This window comes from Misgurnus anguillicaudatus, chromosome 21 (genome assembly GCF_027580225.2).
Source record: "Misgurnus anguillicaudatus chromosome 21, ASM2758022v2, whole genome shotgun sequence".
Taxonomy (NCBI): domain Eukaryota; kingdom Metazoa; phylum Chordata; class Actinopteri; order Cypriniformes; family Cobitidae; genus Misgurnus; species Misgurnus anguillicaudatus.
Genome location: NC_073357.2, coordinates 60,728,368 through 60,749,381, shown reverse-complemented (window position 1 = coordinate 60,749,381; position 21,014 = coordinate 60,728,368). Strand labels below are relative to the sequence as shown.

Below are 21,014 nucleotides of genomic sequence, written 5' to 3'. Positions count from 1 at the left end.
TGGAGGCAGACTATTGAGAATTCACAATGTTTACATGTTTTTTTTAATAAAATTGTATTAGAACCAATTAAATCAGTGATCGCCAACCTGAGCTTTGAGACTTTCCCTGTAGATCCCGCAAGAAAAAAAAAATAAGCCACATTATTGCTTTTATGTACCAAAATCACATTAAATAATAGAAAAGTTATGAATCAGTTTTACTTCACTGCACACGCGAGCAGGACATTTGCGTCACGCACCGGCAGTGGGTGTAGTGTGTATTGGGAAATGGATGAGTCATAATTTGACAGGATTCATTTTCGACACGACACCATGACATGCTTCGGGATATATAGCCTACACATAATATTAAAAAAACAGAAGAACCTTGCTTTGTGCAAAAAGTGGCACCTCCCCTATTTACTCTCATTTGTTTGCACTGCCAATATAGCGGCACGTTGACCCATCGTAAAAGTTATTGTGACCGACTATAAGAGTGGATGGAAATGTGTTATTGTATTATTGCTGGCCAAAGCAGCTAATGAGCAGTCTAATTATTTCTTATATTTCTGTGGTGCCGCCAGTCTAGTCGCCCCTAATTTGATAAACAGTGCGCAAAACTGCACATGCGCTGAAATAAAAAGACCTAGCACTGCGCTCAAGGAGCACAGTACGGGCGGCATAAAGAAAACGTCGCTAGATTTATAAAAGAAATAAGATGATAAAGGTAACTGGTTTACAGAAAGGTGGCGTGTTGGATACTAATGGGCATGTGTGTCAGTCAAGTTCACAAAAAAAGTGGGATCTCTTACGAAAATTAACTGTTTTTTTGTGGTAAAAGTGTAAGGGATTATGAATTATGTGCCGCTTTAAATTAGTACCTACTATTATTGTTATTACTTCTAAAGCTTGACATCTGTCCAGCAATTCACAGAATAAAGATGTGTTTGTTGGTTTGTTTGGTGTGTGTGTATTACTGAAACAAACATACTGTATCCATTCTGAGATATGATGAAACTGTGCTCTTCAATGTTGTGCATACTGGCCAGATCTGATCCTTCTCTGTGACAATCAGCCAACGCATCACTCCACGTCTTCTTAGTGCGCTGCAGATAATAACAGTTACCACCGTATGGCACCCACGCCACTGGACAGAAGCTAGGGTGATCTTTACCTGATAGAGAGAGAGAGAGAGAGAGAGAGAGAGAGAAAAATATAACATTGACTGACTGAATATGTGCTCTCTCTCTCTCTCTCTCTCTTTGTGTGTGTGTGTCACGGGGTGACTTTCTGAGGGCAGAACTAAGATGTTGGAGATTGGTTCCGCCCGGACCATAAAGCGCAAACACCGCCACTTCCGGGATCTCCGGGAGGGAAAATTAGGCTCGATCAGACACAGGTGTGCTAAGCGAATGTGGCGATCGCGGATTGGACGACAGAGAGAAGAGGAGGAGGATATAAAGGGCTTCAGAAGTTGCAAACGGAGCAGTTTATTCTGGCCGATCTGGTGAGAGGAAGTGGAGTGTCTGAGCGAGTGCAGTATTGTGAAGGCGGAGGAATAACAAGTGACTGGGTGAAGAAGGATATATGGGCACAAGAGATTGAGCTGAGTATTTATACCTTTCAATGATGATGTGTGAAACAACGTGTGCAAACAAGTGATATGTTCTGAGTGTGTTCAACAGGAATACACAACAATAGCATCTTCCAAGGAGGACTTCTGGTATCAGGAAAGCCGAAGGAAAGAGGATTCAGCTGACCACGGGAAGGAGAAAGAGACAAAAAGGAGAGTATTAGCGTTTGCTTGTGAGTACCTCTGAACATTTTTGAAAGCTACATCTTATGTGAGAGTGAATCACGCAGTGAAAATTGTGAGTTCTAGTCCTCGCAAGTGAACGGCCCCACTGTGGAAGAGAGGTGGGCAAGCCGGAAGTTGCGAGTAGAGGCAGAGACAGGGGTGTCAAGACGGCGACGGCTGTATCTCCATCCTCATGGAAGTCAGTGGCCAGTGAGGCCATAATATGGGAAAGGGACGTGAGTTTCCGCCAGGTATGCCCTACCGTGGTCGAAGTGCCCCTGACTCAGGTAGAATCACCCTCTGAGAACGCTGGGGAGGAGATGCCCGGCCATCGATTGGGCTAATCCCTACGAGGAGAGGAATTGGAGCAGACACAGACTCGTAAGCTACAGGAACTTCTAAGGAAGTGGCAACATGTCTTTTGGGCCCATGATGAAGATTACGGGTGTACAAACATCTTGAAGCATCGGATCCCCACGGGGGAAGCTGGACCCAGTCGGGAGAGATATCGCCCGATACCACCCACCTTATATACAGAAGTTAGGACTCTGTTGCAAGGTATGCTCGACCGGGGGATTGTTTGAGAAAGTAGCAGCCCGTGGGCAGCCCCTATTGTGTTGGTGCAGAAAAAGACAGGGGCCTGGAGGTTCTGTGTTGACTACCGCAAGTTGAACCAAGTGACTAAGAAAGGTATGGGTTGAAGCTCCAACCAGATAAGTGCCACCTGCTACGGAGAGAGGTCCAGTTTCTAGGCCACCGGGTGAGTGCTGTGGGTGTCTCCGTGGACCCAGAAAAGGTAGCGGCAGTACGTGAGTGGAGTGCTCCAAAAACAGTGAGGCAAGTGAGATCATTCTTAGGATTCGTAGGATACTATCGATGGTTTATCAAAGGTTTCTCTAAGATCGCAAAGCCTCTGAATCAGCTGCTGTTCAGGACGGGACGCCCTCAAGGTCGCGGGTCCCCTGCCATTATGTGGAGTCCCGAGTGTGAGGCTGTTTTTCTGCGGTTGAAGCAGGAGTTGTTACAAGCCCCGATTTTGGCCTATGCTGATTTCACAAAACCCTTTGTTCTCTACACAGATGCCAGCAACCTCGGCTTGGGGGCCATGTTAGCCCAGCAGCAGGAGGGAGTAGAGCGGGTTATTGCGTACGCTAGCCGGAGCCTTCACCCCGCTGAGAGGAACGATGCAAATTATAGTTCCTTCAAGCTGGAGTTATTGGCGCTGAAGTGGGCGCTCAGTGAAAAATTCAAAGACTATCTCTGGGGCACACAGGTAACAGTAATCACTGATAATAACCCGCTTGTGCACCTACAGAGAGCGAAGCTGGGGGCTGTGGAACAGCGGTGGGTGGCCCAATTGGCAAATTACAACTACCAGCTCCAGTATCGGCCTGGGCGAGAGCACACAAATGCCGATGTCCTGTCCCGACTCCCGGATGTGGGTAACTCAAGGGGTCCATTGGGAACGGCAACAGACCCAGAAGAGGACAGGTACATGGTGGGCGTGGTGGAAGGGCCTGGGAGCCAACGAGAGGTGGTAACCATAAGCTGGGGGTGGGACCCCCGACGTTGGAGGGAGAGGCAGCAGGGAGATAGAGAGGTGAGGACCCTGTGCGAATGGCTAGAACAGGGCCGAAGGCTGACGCCGGCGGAAAGGCAAAACCTAAATGAGACGGGACGGAAATTGCTGGGACAATGGACGAAGCTTAAACTGAGAGACGGGGTACTGTGTAGGAGTAGCAGAGATCCGGGGCTAGACGAAGAGATCTGTCAGATCGTGGTGCCAGGAGACCAGGTACAAGCTTTGCTAGCAGCGTATCACGACCAGCTGGGGCACCAAGGACAGGAGAGAACGGTGTCCCTCATACGCAGACACTTCTACTGGCCAAGATTAGACGCATCGGTGGGTGCCTGTATCCAGGCGTGTCCCAGATATACTCTGTTCAAAACAAGGCAGGAGGCTAAGGCACCGATGGTCCAAGGTAAAGGAAAGCTGAGCGTTCGGTGGGAGGCCACCCCATATGTTATTCAGGGCCAGCAGCACGATCCGCCCCAAAGGGAAGGCTGGACTGGGCCGAGTGGTGCATCGCAACATGATCCGGCCCTGTCCAAACTACCCTAGCCCCGTGGAAGAGCCAACACCACTGCTACGACCTTGTGGAGGGCTGTGTTCCAGCCGTTCGGATGCCCCGAGTTCCTACACTTGGACCAAGGGCCCTGTCCAAACTACCCTAGCCCCGTGGAAGAGGCTCCTAAGGAGCCAGTGCCCATAGCCCCATGGATTGGGGGATGGGCTGTGATCCCACAAGGCCCTGTGAACATACCTGCCAGAGGGGCCCAGTGGATGTGCCTGCCAGAGTGGATTCGGCTTCGCCGCCGCGGCGGTCCCAGCGAGAGACCCGGGGGCGCCCCCCGGCACGCTATGGTGAGTGGACAGCGGTAAAACGTTCTAGGGACTAGAACGGATTGGCGGGGGAGGATGTCACGGGGTGACTTTCTGAGGGCGGAACTAAGATGTTGGAGATTGGTTCCGCCCAGACCGTAAAGCGCAAACACCGGCACTTCCGGGATCTCCGGGTGGGAAAATTTGGCTCGATCAGACACAGGTGTGCTAAGCGAATGTGGCGATCGCGGATTGGATGACGGAGAGAAGAGGAGGAGGATATAAAGGGCTTCAGAAGTTGCAAACGGCGCAGTTTATTCTGGCCGATCTGGTGAGAGGAAGTGGAGTGTCTGAGCGAGTGCAGTATTGTGAAGGCAGAGGAATAACGAGTGACTGGGTGAAGAAGGATATAGGGGCACAAGAGATTGGGCTGAGTATTTATACCTTTCAATGATGATGTGTGAAACAACGTGTGCAAACAAGTGATATGTTCTGAGTGTGTGCAACAGGAATACTCACCAAAAGTGTCATCCAAGGAGGACTTCTGGTACCAGGAAAGCCGAAGGAAAGAGGATTCAGCTGACCACGGGAAGGAGAAAGAGACAAAAAGGAGAGTATTAGCGTTTGCTTGTGAGTACCTCTGAAAATTTTGGAAAGCTACATCTTATGGGAGAGTGAATCACGCAGTGAATATTGTGAGTTCTAGTCCTCGCAAGTGAACGGCCCCATTGTGGAAGAGAGGTGAGCGAGCCGGAAGTCGCGAGTAGAGGTAGAGACAAGGGTGTCAAGACGGCGACGGCTGTATCTCGATCGTCATCGAAGTCAGTGGCCAGTGAATCCCAGGACGAACCCCAGTCAGTCGTTGGTCGTGACCTTATTTCACTAAAGTGTGTGGAGTGCAGTGGGTGAGTCCATGTCCTTGTTGTGAGTGTGTACACTTAAAAAGGTTTGCAGTGCCATGCTGTGCTTGTGTTGTCAGTGACCGACTCTAGGCTGAAGTGAGTCTTGGGAGAGTAAGTGGACGTTGAAATCTGTGAAGTAACATCTAAATCTTTCTGACCCCCTGTATGTACATCCTGTAAGGACGATCTGCATCGAAGTCCAGTATTGCCGTCACAGGCTGATATCGGGAAACCTTCTGGCCATAGAGAGGCGGTGGAGAACCAACAAGGCAAGTAAGATTTTCTGTGAGTAAAGTGGAAAATATCTGTAAGAAGGAAAGTTGACGGTGGAAATTGGATAGTAGCTGTGTGAGTAACCACGTCTGTTGTGGAGCCCTTTAAAGTTCGCCACTGTCTAGATCTCTGATTCCGGCAGCTGGAAGAGAGGAAAGGGAAGCGTTCGGCCCACCGCGGCAGTCTCCAGCTCTACCGTCTTCCATTGGAACCTCAGGGCAGGCCAACGCTAGGAAGGTCTGAAACTTAATTTTTATCCACTATTCCGTAGCCTCACCTGCCACAAGTCTATCAGGCCGGATGAAATCGTTCTACGTGAGTCCCCACCTGCCAAAGTAAAAGTAAAGCCCCCGACACCTGTAGAGCAATTACCTTCATCCATAGTTAGGAGCCACCAGAATGTGTTGCACGTTGCCAAAGTGAAAGTCACACCTCAGTCACCAGTGAAAGTAATTACTTCCTGTCGATAACTAAGAGCTACCAAGCTGTGTTGCATGCTGTCCAAGTGAAAGTAAAGCCCCAGTCACCTGTGAAAGTACTTACCTCCTGTCGATAGCTAAGAGCTACCAAATTGTGTTGCCCGCTGTCCAAGTGAAAGTAAAGCCCCAGTCACCTGTGAAAGTACCTACCTTCTGTTGATAGCTAAGAGCTACCATACAGTGTTGCACACCTTTTAGCTGGCCGAAGAGCACACTGTGTTTGTCTTCTACACCTATCCAGTTGATACTCACCTGTGTTTCCACCGCAGCTTGAGTGCCCTCCCTTCTGCAGTACTTACCTGTGCCTCCATCTAGGGAAACGGTGAAATACTTACCTCAGTGTCCCGCTGCATTGCCATCCGACGGGCGGAGCTAAGCTGGCAGCCAGGCGTACAGAAAGCCCAGGTATCGAACTCCATCCTTCAAACTACTCACCCTTGTTCTCTTTACGCCCAGGAGAAGGCGAGAGTCTCGGGATCGGCGTCCTGTGAAAAGGACACAGCAGAAGGCCAGTGAACGAATTATTAACGTTGCAAGGAAAGGAGAGGACATAGGAAAAGGACCCACCTGAGACTCACCTGCGACTGAGTCACAGAGATGCAAGACTGTGCCCTCCAATCCATTGGATTTTAGCTTCCCCTTCCCCCTTCCCTGATTTTTTAAGTAAATTAATAAATCTTGTTTTAAATTATACATACCTTCTTTTGTGTGTCTGGTCATTGGGGTGCCTTTGGGAACTCCTTGACAGGGCCGTGCACAGACATTTTGAGGGGCAGTGGCCCAAACCAAAAAGGGGGCACGGGGGGCACAATTTATATGGTTTTAACAATATGATGTGTTATAGATTAGTATCAAATAATAGAAGTGATTATAATGGAACATAGACTTTATAACAAGATTTAGAGTGTGACAAAACTTCTTAATATTCTATATGATTTACCTGCTGAAGCTTTGAATCCATGTTTGCAATTTTGAACAGCTTTTGCAGCCTCCCTTCCAACTCTGTCTTTTTTTAAAACATTGTTTTTTATTTTTTTGTCGACAAAGTGTGCCAACAACAGCAAATTTGGTGTTATTTATATTAGATCTCATCGGGTACATTACTCATTAGACAATCACTGTAATTCTAAAAACGTTTGCTAAGTTGTTAGCACTTTAGAAGACAGAGAGCAAATCATCCACAGAAATACAAAAACATAGGAAAGCCGAGAGAGGCCATCCATATTTTTATTTTTGCTGCTTGTTTTCTCATGATCTCGAGATAACGAAAGTTGTTTTCTCGCTATCCAGACATAATAATCCAAATGCAATAATGTAATTTCCTGTCCATAATATTTTATTTATTTTGAAGTGGACTGCTGATGCATATGGAGTGTTACCACGCGTAGCTAATTGTCGATAGACTTAATAAATAAATAAAGTTTGATGTTCGTGAATTTAGGGACCACCTCTAAAGTGCACTGAACTTTTGTTATGTCGAGATCACGAGAAAACAAGCTGCTGTTTTCTCGAGATAACGAGAAATTTAAGTAGTGATCACGAGAACACAAGCAAGCAAAAATAAATATAGAACACGACCTCTCTCGACTTCAAACTACCAAATTACTAATTGAGCAGCTCAACAACTGAGGTAGTGTAATGAATACCTGTTAATACAACAAACTGTCGTCTTCGCCCTTCAAAGAGTGGACACAGAATGTGAGAGATGCTGCGGAGTGGGCGGGAAATCACGAAGTGGATTACCAGAAACAGTGGATCTTTAGACGAGCGGTAACAGAACACTTTGACTGGGGTTGGCGAGAGGGGCACCTCAGCCGATTAGGGCAGAAGGGCAGTTGCTCTAGCCACCGGGCCACCCCCCTGTGCACGGCCCTGCTTGAGGTGAAAACTAGGAAGGGGCGTGACTCGCAACATCTGTGGTCCGCTCCGACCTGTGACATGTGTGTGTGTGTATGTGTGTGTGTGTGTGTGTGTGTGTGTGTGTGTGTGTGCGTGCGTGCAAGTTCTACCCGTTGAAGGTGTGATATCTGTTGAATTTCCCTTCTGGCAAATGTAACCTAACTTCTTACTGCAGGCCAAACTTTCCCACTTGGATGCTTTACCAGCGTTTAATGCAGCACAGTTAAGGCCTGGCTCCAGAGAGGGATTACCTACAGGAATATAAAAGTTGACATTCAAACAATAAAAACATTTACATTTAAACTATTGAGCTTTATAAAGTTTACAGTGTTTCCTTTATACAGTATATACACATGAATGTTAGTTACCAGGAGCCCAGTTGAGATATCTGAATGGGTTTCCATTACTCCATTGCCATCCACTCTCAAAGTCAAGACTGTTGAGTCCGATCCATAAAGCTGAACCAAAGAGGTCCGTCAAGCCTGAAATATAAAGTTCATGAAATGCTGCATTGTTTAGTGGATGAAATCATTTTAGTTAAGGATAACAGTGGGATCTGTGTACCTGATATATAAGACTGTTCATGTAGTTCTGATATACTGAGAAGATCTGCATCTTGTTGTTGGCAGCTGGTTCGAGCTTGATGCCAGGTCAGTGCTGATTGTGTGTTTCTCTGATATAATACACCAGTTACTGGATCACTGTCCCATCCTGAGACGCCTTAAGTCAATCAATAATTTAAATTATAATTAGTTTTAAAAGCTTCAAGTGCTTTTGCATGCATTTTATCGTTATATTTGCTACATTTTATTTATGGTCTTACGTTTGGTTGGACAGAAGCCCCATTTCTTGTCCGAATCATAATCTGTCTCAGTTGAACACCACAGTTTGCCGTCTGATCTTCCCTCCATGGTGCACTCAGCGAACCACTTGTCATTAAACTTAAAGGGAAACTGACACGGCTTTCCAAATGAATTTCCATCCAGAGTATAAATCTCTAAAGGACACAAAATTAGAGGAATGTGAGAGAAATATCGATGTAGGGAACGAATGAATCTCCACTGATGTGTTGTGAATCTGGTTCAGACGTTTTATTTTCTGATTTGGACAGCAGAGGAATAAACAATATTAAATATATAATGCAATGTAACTGTCAATGAATTGATCAAAATCAATACAATTTACAATTTACACACTTCCTTGCTCCCTATGTTGTATTATAATAAATATTTTGTTGGACAATGTATGATTTCACCTGATGTTTAGTGTAAAAACAACTAAAACAAATTCTGAACAAAACTCATTTCAAGCATTTAAGCATGACATTTTTAGATCAGTAGAAATATAAATTCAGTGGCGTGTCTAAATATTTTACTGGTGTTGTATATTTAACATTTTGACAGTCAGTTTAAAGAATATAACAACTCTTGTAATCTTCTTTAATCCAGATTTTATACTTTAAAGTTTTCTCATAGCACTGTACTATACAGTGTCAAGAAAAAGTATTTGAATCCCTGGGAATAAACTGGTTTTCTACAGTGATATGCCATAACATGTGATCTGATCCTCATTTAGGTCACAACAATAGACAAACAAAATGTGCATAAGCTGACAACACACAAATAATTCTAGTTTCCTGTGTATTTTTTTAAAACACCCATTAAACATTCACAGTGCTGGAGGAAAATGTATAAGTGAACCCATAGACTAATTACTTTAATGAAAGCTTATTTGTGTCAGAAGCTGTCAAACTGGAGTCTAATTAATAAGTTTAAAGGTGTGGTTTAGTGCTACTTTGATGGATAAAAACACTCAAACATTTTAAGATTGCTGCCCTTAAGAAGCATAATGTCAAGGGGTGACAAAAAAACGAAACCTAGAGTGGAACCACTTTTAGGAAGGCAGTTTACCCGCCGGACCAATTTCAATGTAACACCTAGCCAGTTCTGGCCGCTCTGATGGGGATTTGATGAGGAAATGAGCGTCCGGTGTGCAGACAGAGCGTGGCGATCGGTGATTGGGACCACCATGGACGGACGGACTATAAAAGAGGTCTCGGAGGAAGAAGGCGGGTTGGTCAGTCTTTGCTCTTGTTCCGGTTGAAGGAAGAGAGCGGCGGTTTTGCGGTTTTTCTGTATACTCGTCGCTGTCTACCTGCAAAGGAAAGCCCTTCTGTATACTCATTGCTGCCTACCTGTAAAGGAAAGCCCTTCTGTACACTTATTGCTGTCCGCTCACACAGGAAAGCTCTTCCTGTATACCCATCGCTGTCTACCTGTAAAGGAAAGCCCTTCTGTATACTCCTTGCTGTCTACCTGTAAAAGATAGCCCTTCTGTGCACTTATTGCTGTCCACTCACACAGGAAAGCTCTTTCTGTATACTCATTGCTGTCTACCTGTAAAGCTCTTTCTGTATACTCATCGCTGTCTACCTGTAAAGGAAAGCCCTTCTGTATACTCCTTGCTGCCTACCTGTAAAAGATAGCCCTTCTGTACACTTATTGCTGTCCGCTCACACAGGAAAGCTCTTCCTGTATACTCATTGCTGTCTACCTGTAAAGCTCTTTCTGTATACTCATCGCTGTCTACCTGTAAAGGAAAGCCCTTCTGTATACTCCTTGCTGCCTACCTGTAAAAGATAGCCCTTCTGTACACTTATTGCTGTCCACTCACACAGGAAAGCTCTTCCTGTATACTCATTGCTGTCTACCTGTAAAGCTCTTTCTGTATACTCATCGCTGTCTACCTGTAAAGGAAAGTTTTTCTGTGTACTCACTGCTGTTCACTTACACAGGAAAGCTCTTTCTGTATACTCGTTGCTGGCTGCACACTGGCTGCACACAAAGTCCATTCTGCACACTTACTGCAACCTTCTTGCAAAAAAGTCCTTTCTGTATACTTGCTGTTGCCCGCCTGCAAAGCAAAGTCCTTTCTGTATATTTTACTGTTGCCCGCCTGCAAAAAGCCTGTATACGCTGACTTGTAAAGGTCAGTCCTCTCTGCATACCTACTGTCGCCCATCTATAGAGAAAAGTTCTTTCTGGATACTTACTGTTGTATACCTGCCAAGGAAGGCCCCTTCTGAATACTCTCTGCTGCATACTTGTGAAGGAAAGTCTCTTTTGAATACTCACCGCTGCATACTGGTGAAGGGAAGCCCTTTCGGAATACATACTGCTGCATACTTTCAAAGGAACGCCCCTTCGGAGTACTTACCACTGCTACTCGTAAAGGAAAGTCCCTTCTGAATACTCACCGCTGCCGCCGGCAGAAGAAAGCCCCTTTCTGCAAGCTACCTGCTTCCCATTCATCGTGTTTGGCCTGAAGGAGAGAGGCCGAGAGAAGGACTTTTAGAGTGTTATTAAATTACTTAATAAAAAGTCTCGGTTACGTACGGTAACCCTCGTTCCCTGAAGGAAGGGAACGGAGACGTCACATCATGACTGACGAATTCAAGAAACTAACAAAACGGCAATGAACTTGGCTTGCAGGTATTTGCATAATGCCGGTGCCGCCTCGCCAGGTGCGTATATAAGCCGCAGGTGCAACATACCCGAATTGCTATATTCTTTGCTGAGAAAGCCGAGCAACAGTGCCTGGCCTAGTAACAGCAATGGAACAGCAAACTGTGGCGACAGGACGTGACATCTCCATTCCCTTCCTTCAGGGAACGAGGGTTACATACGTAACCGAGACGTTCCCTTTCAGTCGGTCACTAACCGACGAATTGGGAATCCCTACCAAAACGCCACTGCAGCTGAACCCTTCCAGTGCCTGCAAAATCCCTCCGCCCTCCACGTAGGGGGCGGAACCTGAGGCGAAGTGCAGAAGGACGGTCACTACCTGTTCCTTAACCCACGATAGTGAACCAGGGAACTGGGAAGCGACCTAAACTGGGCGGAGCTAGGAGCACTGCGGAAGCCATCCCCTAAGAAGGTTGACTGGATCACATAAGAATATGAAACAACCGACGGGTTGCTCATATAGAAGTCTCTGGACAGTACATGGTATGCAGAGAGATGTAGAGCAGCCTCTGCTAAGGGAAAACTTGGACGATTTTAACCTAAACATATGAACCCCACGTAGGGGACAAAATGTGGGCGCCTAGCCTACACAGGCTTACAGAGAATACATCAGTGATAGGCTGACAGCCGATGCCCACAACATCGACCATCATAGCGGTGGAGGAGGGCAAAAACAGTTTTTGTGACGTTTTTGCCCTAACATAATAGTGCGAATGTGCAACACCAAAATAGAGGCTCCAAGCCAACACACGAGCCGACCCTCGATGTTCTTTACTGGTTAAAAGAGAGAACCCAAGTGGATACCGGCTCGTTATGAACACTATAGAATCTAGTGAACGTATTAGGTGTCGCCCAGCCTGCAGCTCTACAATGTCTGTTAGCGAGGAACCGGGAGCCAGTGCCCAAGATGATGCTACACTATGTGTAGAGTGAGCACTTAAATTAAATGGGCAAGGCACATCTTGCTTTTGGTATGCAACGGCTATAGTATCCACAATCCAATGGGACATCCTCTGCCTGGTGACAACTTTCGCTTTCTGTTAACCACCGTCCATTTAAGCGCGTAAGCCTGTCTCATAGACGGCGCTCGTGCCGCAGCGATAGTGTTAGATACCTCTTGCGGTAAATCACTCAGAACCTCTGCGCTCCGTCCAGAGACCACACATGGAGGCTCCAGAGGTCGGGGCGCGGGTGCCATAATGTGCCCCCTTGTTGAGAAAGGAGGTCCTTCCTCAGGGGAATTTTTCAAGGAGGGGCTGTCGCGAGGAGAGAGAGTTCTGGAAACCAGGACCTGGTTGTCCAGTATGGTGCAACTAAAAGTCCGCTCTCCTCGTCCTTCCTGATTTTGCACAGCATCTTTGCGATTAGGCTCCCTGGGTGAAATGCGTATTTGCGCAGACCTCTCAGCCAGCTGTGTGCCAATGCATCCACACCGAGTGTTCCCTCGGTTAACGAATAACACAGGCGACAATGGAAAGTCTCTAGAGATGCAAACAGATCTATCTGTGCTCTGCCAAACGTTTCCAAATTAGCTGAACCGAAAGGGGATGGAGTCGCCACTCGCTGGGGCGCGCAGCTCGAGAGAGCGTGTCTGCTGCTGTGTTGAGCGAGCCCGGAATGTGAATGGCACGAAGGGACCTCAGATGCTTCTGACTCCATACAAGGAGATGACAGGCGAGAGGTGACAAAAGCGTAAACCGTCTTGGCGATTGATATACGCCATAGTCGCAGTGTTGTCTGTGCGAACTAATACATCTTTGCCATGTAACTCGTTGCTGAAACGGATGAGCGCAAGATATAAAGCCAACATTTCTCGGCAGTTTATGTGCCAATGCAGCTGGGGTGTCGTCTAGACCCCCGAAGCCACAAGCCTGTCGTACGTGGCCCCCCACCCCGTGTTGGAGGCATCTGTGCATACTATTGCATGCCTGGAGACCTGTCTCAGAGGCATGCCGGCTCAAAGAAACGAAGGGTCTAGCTACGGAGTAAACGTGTGATGACACGCAGGTGTAATGATAACACGGTGAACGCCGCGAAACCACGCTCTCCTCGGGTTTCAGTCGTGAAGCCAAAGCTGAAGCGGTCTCATATGGAGCAGCCCGAGCGGTGTCACAGCCGCTGCCATATGCCCCAGAAGCTTCTGAAATTGTTTTAGCCGGACCACGCTCTTGCTCTTGAAAGTATTCAGGCAAATCAGTATTGACTGTACACACGCATCTGTTAGACGAGCTGTCAAGTCGACCGAGTCCAGTTCCATACCGAGAAAAGAGATCCTCTGCACGGGGCAAAGTTTGCTCCTTTCCCAGTTGACCCGAAGACCCAAACAAGCAAGGTGTTTGAGAGTTAAATCTCTGTGAGCGTGCAGCATCCGACGTGATTGAGCTATTATAAGTCAATCGTCTAGATACGCGAGAATGCGCACAGCTCTCTCTCTCTCTCAGAGGTTTTAAAGCAACCTCCACAACTTTGGTGAATACACGGGGAGAGAGAGAGTGCCCGAATGGGAGGACTTTGTACTGGTATGCTTACCCCTCGAACGCAAAGCGGAGAAACAGCCTGTGTCGGGGGAGAATCGATATATGTGAAAGTACGCATCCTTCAGGTCGATAGATGCGAACCAATCATTTGGACGAATGCATGGAAAATGCGTTTGGGCGTCAGCATCTTGAACGGCATTCTGTGAAGTGCACGGTTCAGCATACGCAGGTCCAAGATCGGACGCAAGCCACCGCTTTTTTTGGGTACAGAATTTGTATCGCATAGCCGAGACGAATCGTGCATAAAAGCCAATGCAACGGGCTGGAAAGCTGTTTCGATGCCCCAAGATACCGTGTGAGAGGAACTAAAGGCACGACCAGTGTACCCGCGGCGAGCGGAGCGGAGGTGATCGCCAGTGCGCGCGTTACGGCCACATCGACAATACTGTTGTGTAATGTAACACTCACCCGAGTCCGCTGAGGAGAGGCTAAACAGGTGAAACTTTGTGAAGGTCTCAAGCTGATCTGAGCACTCGCTGGCGATGGAGGAGTGGGAGGACGATGGGTTATGAGCCCGTTCATAGCTCCGCGTCTCCCGTGGAAAGCTGGAGACGGAGGGTGGGTTATGAGCCCATGTGCGTCTCCAGCACTCCTGTGAAGAGCCGGAAGACGAGGAAGGGTTATGAGCCCACTCAAAACTCCGGAAATCTTCTGAAGACCTGGGGATGAAGGAGGAATTCACTCTGTTCGTGGTCATGGGTACCGGCTGAAAGCCAGTGGAACAGGAAAACCAAGGGTTGCCCACCCGGCCCTCCTCCGGGGGGAGTGGAGCCTTCACCAGCTCTTAAAGAGCGATCCTCTACAACTCCAGATCACCCAAGCCAAGCGCCACCGCCGCCCGAGTGAGCATGGGTTGAACACGGGTTCCGCAACCTTACCCACAGGAGGGAGCGGATCCGAGTCGGTGTCCGAAATAAACGGCCCCTCCTCCGATGCTGGGACAGACACATAATCCTGGTGAGAACCGATAGAGAATGAAGGCGTCGTAGAACACGAGCCACCCATCTCTAACGGCACCTCTGACTATGGATCAGGGTGCTGAGAGCCACTGGACAAACCAGCAGACCGATTCAGCACCTTTATACGGAGAAAACATTTTCTTGAGTTTTGTCACCGCACCTTTAATGGGGCTCCGCAACAGAAAAGGGGGGGTGACGTTCCCGGAGGTACGAAACCCGTCTCTGCAAATCCAAGAGGGTCGTGTTCACGCAAGCGGAACATGAGCCCTCCACGAACGCTGCATCAGCGTGCTGAATACACAGGCACGAGACACAACGATCGCGGCCAACCCGACATGACATGTCACACTCAGAACTAGAACAAGTCATCTTTAAAAAGACACAAATTCAACCCCTGCTGCTCTTTTACTGGAAATCACTCTTTGCGCTCTGCTGAGTTGATGAAGCACAGAGGGGACAGGCAACGCACACACTTAACTCAAGTTCAAACTGAGAAATCAAAGAGGTGGAAAAACCGCAGTGCTGTCTGCAGTGCTGTCTGTCTGTCCAACCAACATCAGGTAAGCAGTGAAATTCCGAGCAGGAGAGAGCATCTCGTGAGCAGATGATCTGCCGGCTTTCGAAGCAATTTTGGTATTGTGCACCTGCGGCTTATATACGCACCTGGCGAGGCGGCGCCGGCATTATGCAAATACCTGCATGCCAAGTTCATTGGCGTTTTTTTGTTAGTTTCTCGAAGTAGATGGGTTGCCGCGGAGCGGTTCCCAATTCGTCAGTCACGACGTGACGTCATAGTGACCGACTAAAAGGGAACCAATTTGTTAAAATTTTAAGTCCATTGTCTGTCTGTTTTATTGTTATTTAATACTGTAGCTACCCTTCTTAGAAATGGGCACACAGCCAAGATGACTTCTAAGGCACAACACAGAATACTCATTGAGATAAAGAAGAACCCATGAGTAACAGCTAAAGGCTTGAAGACATCATTGGAATTGGCACACATCTCTGTTCATAAGTCTACCATACGTAAGTCTTTGACCAGACACGGTGTCTATGGCAGAACACCACGGAGGAAGCCGCTGCTCTCCCGAAAAACATTGCTGTGAGCCTGAAGTTTGCAACAGAGCCCCTTGGCAAACCCCAGGGCTACTGGGAAAATATTTTATGGATTGATGAAACAAAAGTTAAATTGTTCTGGAAGAATACAATGGCACAAAAAGGGCACAGCTTAATAACATCAAAACACCATCCCAACTGTGAAGTATGGTGGAGGGAACATCATGATTTGGGTATGCTTTGCTGCCTCAGGGCCTGGACAACTTGCCATCATCAAGGGGAAAATAAATTCAGAACCACTGAAAGCGTTTGCTTGAAGTAACTGCTGCCAAAGGAGGTTCAACAAGCTATTAAATATAAGGGTTCACTTACATTTTCCTTCCTCACTGTGAATGTTTAATGAGTGTTTTAAAAAAGACACAAGAAACTAGAAATATTTGTGTTTTGTCAGCTTATACACATTGTGCTTGTCTATTGTTGTGACCTAGATGAGGATCAGATCATATTTTATGGCAAATCACTGTAGAAAAGAAGTTAATTAATAGGGGTCCACATACTGTACTTGTAATGTGACGTCACAAAATTATTTTGATTCTTTTTTTATAGCTTTCTAAAATGTTTATGCATCTATCAAAATTGCAGATGTTTACTTGTACCTTGATATCCTAGAGAACATAAATCATCTTTTGTCCCATAAATCTGCCAGCGACTCCAAGATCTATTTCCCTTAAACAGCATCATATTTTGGTCGCCTAGATTGCCGTAGTTCAGATGTAACGGTTGTCCCTTTAAGCCAAACAAGGTCTCATTCTTACATTCCCAGGTCTGTAGAGGACTGAGCTCTTTACAGGGCAGAAGGATCACTATCTGCCAGTTTTTAACGTTTTGAGCTTCCAAACAGAGTTTAAGAGAGACACTGATAACTCTTGAAGAGGAAATCCATCGGAAACGCTGAGCGTTAGAAGATACATCACATGGTGCTGTCTGTATAACATTGGCATTAATGACATTCACACATCTCTTGTGATCCTCATTGTAGATGAGAAAAGAGCTGTCCTCTAAAGAAAAAGAGATATCAGATAATGTCAATGATATTTAATATTACATCTACAGCAGATGCCATAAAAAGAAAACATGAGTGACTTCCATAGTATAGAAAAAACAAACACTATGGAAGTGTCACGCTCAGAACCAGGAAGTAGACTGAAGATAAGAGTAACATTACTTTATTAAGGCACACACTGAAACAGATGAATAACTGGTGACTATATGATGTAACAGAGTTCTTCAAAACACTTAGCCTAGCTGGGTTATTAATAATGTCTCTTTGCAGATTCTTTGAATGGAACAGAAGACGACAACAGGTAAGTTTCAGGGGAGTTGCACAGGTGAGTCTGAGTGTCCATTTACGATGATACCAGACAATGAGTGAAAGGAAGTGTGAGGGTTATAAAGGAGTATAGTGATGAGACACAGGTGATGGGGATTAGTATTCAGGGTAGAGTGAACAAGAGGGAGGAGTGAATAATGACGTGGACAGGGCTGGACTGGGACATAAAATTGTCCCTGGCATTTTGGCCCAGACCGGCCCACTACATAGGATCACAAATCTTTGTGCAAACTTGACTACCAACTCCATATAATGATTAAGTAGAAAAGTATAAGAGCTGACACTTGACATTACAAAAATGTAAGCGCTGTAAAAGGCTTTGCAGGTTTTAAAAATAATAGTATTAGCCAGTGAGTGCACAATGTTTAAACTTACCATTTTGAACACCTTATGATAACACCAAGACCTGATAAATGTTACAATGAGTCCCATTACAGTGTGTGCAGAATATTTTGATCACTTTTTTTCTGAACACCTTTTACCAATTCCAAAACACAGTAATTTTAATAACCAACATTCATTTTTTATATATTTTTTCCTTTCATCCTATTTAATGCCCTTGCTGTCCGAATCAGGATTTCTTGTATAATGGTCATATCTCAATTTTGCAATTTCCATGCATGGCATCTTTCTTATAGACATCAAATGATGAATTTCCAGTGTGTGTGTTAAACGTTTTTTTGGCCCATTTTAAATGTAAAAGAAAATGTGCCTAATAATTCTGCACACTTGAATATAAGGTGTTTTTTCTCCAGCCAGACATCATTAACAATAATGTATTACTTATAAATGCCTTATTTACAAAATGAATGGTAGTTATTAAGATTAATTTGGTTTGGAATTAGTAAAATATGTTTGATAAAACTGTGATCAAAAGTTTTATGTAGCTAGCCCATCCCTGTGTTTTCCTCTGAGTCTTCTGAGTCGAATGAATCTTCTGAGTCTTCTGAGTCGAATGAATCTTCTGAGTCGAATGAATCTTCTGAGTCTTCTGAGTCGAATGAATCTTCTGAGTCGAATGAATCTTCTGAGTCTTCTGAGTCGAATGAATCTTCTGAGTCTTCTGAGTCGAATGAATCTTCTGAGTCTTCTGAGTCGAATGAATCTTCTGAGTCTTCTGAGTCGAGTGAATCTTCTGAGTCTTCTGAGTCGAGTGAATCTTCTGAGTCTTCTGAGTCGAGTGAATTACCTGAGTCTCCTGAGCCGAGTGAATCTCCTGAGTCTCCTGAGCCGAGTGAATCTCCTGAGTCTCCTGAGCCGAGTGAATCTCCTGAGTCTCCTGAGCCGAGTGAATCTCCTGAGTCTCCTGAGCCGAGTGAATCTCCTGAGCCGAGTGAATCTCCTGAGCCGAGTGAATCTCCTGAGCCGAGTGAATCTCCTGAGCCGAGTGAATCTCCTGTGCCCACTGAGTCATCTGTGCCAATTAAGCCCACTGTGCCGACTAAGTCATCTGAGCCCACTGAGTCATCTGAGCCACATTGGTCAGCTAGTGTGGTCATCGCGATGCCCCAGAGACTCGTTATTGTCACTAAGACTATGGCCAGTACTGAACTCTCGGCCTGTCCCAAGATGGCAGTCCCCAAGCTCCTTGCCCTCACTGTCTGGTCCAAGATGACTAAATGTGAACTTTCTGCCCTGCCTAACCTGGCCCAGAGGGCCTCTCTCTGTTGTTCTCTTTTACCCAGGTTCCTGATACCACCAGCACCACCCTGGTATCCAGTCCCTCTCTGGCCTCTGGCCCCGCCCTGGGTTCCTGCTCCTCCCTTGGCTCCTGCTCTGCCGGCTCCTCCCTGGGCTCCTGCTCTGCCGGCTCCTGCTCTGCCGGCTCCTCCCTGGGCTCCTGCTCTGCCGGCTCCTCCCTGGCCGCCAGTTCTGCCGGCTTCTCCCTGGCCACTTGCTCCGCCCTGGCTACCTATCCCGCCCGCGGCTCCACCTTGGTCCCAGCCTCCGCCCGCGGCTCCGCCTTGGTCCCAGCCTCCGCCTTGGTCCCAGCCTCGCCCGCGGCTCCGCCTTGGTCCCTGCCTCCGCTCGCGGCTCCGCCTTGGCCCTTGCCCCTGGGCTTTCATGGCCCTGGCCCACCATCCCTCCCCCGGGTCCACCTCCATGCCACCGCCCACCTAGACTGTTGGACTTTGGGGTTTTCTGGGGGGCGTCTGGAAGCCGCCCCTTTGAGGGGGGGCTATGTAACGTGGTTCCCCTGTGTCCCTGTGTTCATTTGTGTTTTGGTGTATTCATATGTCTTTGTGCAACCTGTGTTTCAGTTGTGTTCATGTATGCCATTCTCCCTGTGTTGATTAGTGTAGCTCCGCCCCCTTGTTTGTTACCATGAACATTCATTGTTTCACTCATTACCTCTTGTTTATTGTCTTAGTGATTCATTGTCTCTGCCTTGTGATTGGTTCTTGTCATACATATATACCCTGTTAGTTCATTTCCTGTTTGTCAGTCAATGTTGGATGTACCCTGTGTTTTTCTCCTGTGTTTACCTGCTATGTTTTGTTACCATTTATTATTCATTAAATTCTTACTAAAACTGCATTTGGATCCTCCGCCTGCATTTGCCTCATTACAACCGTCACAGTCTGTATGATACTCGCACTCTGTTTCTTGTGTCAGATCATCGCTGTGTCCATCTGACTCAAGAAACAGAGGGGTGGAGCTTGTTAAGAGATGATTGGGCCAGCCCAGTGTCAGTATGAAAAATGAACCAATGGGCCGCTGTCCCTGCTTTATGGCCGGTCGTTGGACAATAAAAAAATCATATTATATTCACCGGCCCCCAAGGACGTCGACCCACCGGGCATTTGCCCGGTATGCCAGATTAACAGTCCAGCACTGGACGTGGACAGCAGACCCGGACTGGCCATAGGGAGAACCGGGAGGATTCCCGGTGGGCTGGTCTGTTTTTTGTGGGTCACGTGGGCCATTGTTGTCATGCCACCGGGTTGAAGGTTGCTGTCCCTAGGCTGCCAGCACTCACAGCAGCCCCATTCGCGTATTTGCGGGTGAGATATATCATCGCCGCTTTATTTCCAAGTTGATTGTGTCCCGAGTCCTGACCACTTATTGGAATAATTAATGCAGGAGGGTTCATAACATCTAAAACACTTGAAAAACGCAGGACGCGCCGCTTCTTCTGCTTTTCAAAGTGCTCGCCTGTGAACGCGAGTTTTGTTTCAGACGCGTCTGCATTCGAGTGCGCTTGCCGCGCGTCTATATTTAAAATAAACTTGAGCACATCTTGATACGAACGGCCTCTAAGGAGAATGATCTAATAATCGTATTTTTATCCAAGTCACAGATGTAACAATGAATACTCTATATAGTCATTATTCATTGTTTATTGCAAGAGGAATAAAAATCTATTTGATGCAAAACTCATTAGTTTATTTGAAAAATGCTAAGTTTTAAAAGTAAGTTCCATATGATGGTTTCTTTTTTTGACACAATGTATGTCTACCTTAGCCTACATTATTTGGCAATAGACATGATCTAAGTACTAAAAATTTATAAAACAGATATTTTCCATTTGTTTCCACTGCATACTTGATATTGCTTGTTTAGGCTATTGTATATGATATCAGGGGTTTCCAAACTTTATCAACCCAACAGGTAATCTCAAGACCCACATTTTTTAGAAATAGTAATATAGGGGAACACTCAAACACATTTGTTCCCTTTCAGTAGTTTTTGAATAGTAGAATTCAGAAGTTTACTTGAATAATATTAAAATGTCTTATGGCAGGGCTGCACAAATATGGCAAAAATCATAATTGTTTAGGCTACTGTATTCGCACTAAATTGAAAATGATATATTTGAAAAATACAATGAATT

General features: G+C 46.4%; 1 protein-coding gene across 4 annotated transcripts in view; it reads right to left on the bottom strand.

The window, feature by feature from the left end:
• Window positions 1-21,014, bottom strand: part of LOC141353110 (macrophage mannose receptor 1-like) — a 90,446-nt gene that overhangs the window by 64,096 nt on the left and 5,336 nt on the right. For 3 of the 4 annotated variants that reach the window (XR_012360139.1, XR_012360138.1, XM_073859577.1), the window contains exons 2-7: window positions 16,446-16,847; window positions 8,537-8,710; window positions 8,278-8,433; window positions 8,082-8,195; window positions 7,824-7,964; window positions 971-1,153 (exon numbers count right to left, since the gene is read on the bottom strand). Coding sequence is in view for 2 of the 4 variants with exons in the window: in XM_073859577.1 (XP_073715678.1) it covers window positions 971-1,153; window positions 7,824-7,964; window positions 8,082-8,195; window positions 8,278-8,433; window positions 8,537-8,710; window positions 16,446-16,847 (1,170 nt within the window). In the remaining 2 variants the exon portion in view is untranslated. The remainder of the gene's footprint in view (window positions 1-970; window positions 1,154-7,823; window positions 7,965-8,081; window positions 8,196-8,277; window positions 8,434-8,536; window positions 8,711-16,445; window positions 16,848-21,014) is intronic. The other variant, XM_073859578.1, reaches the window with a different exon arrangement.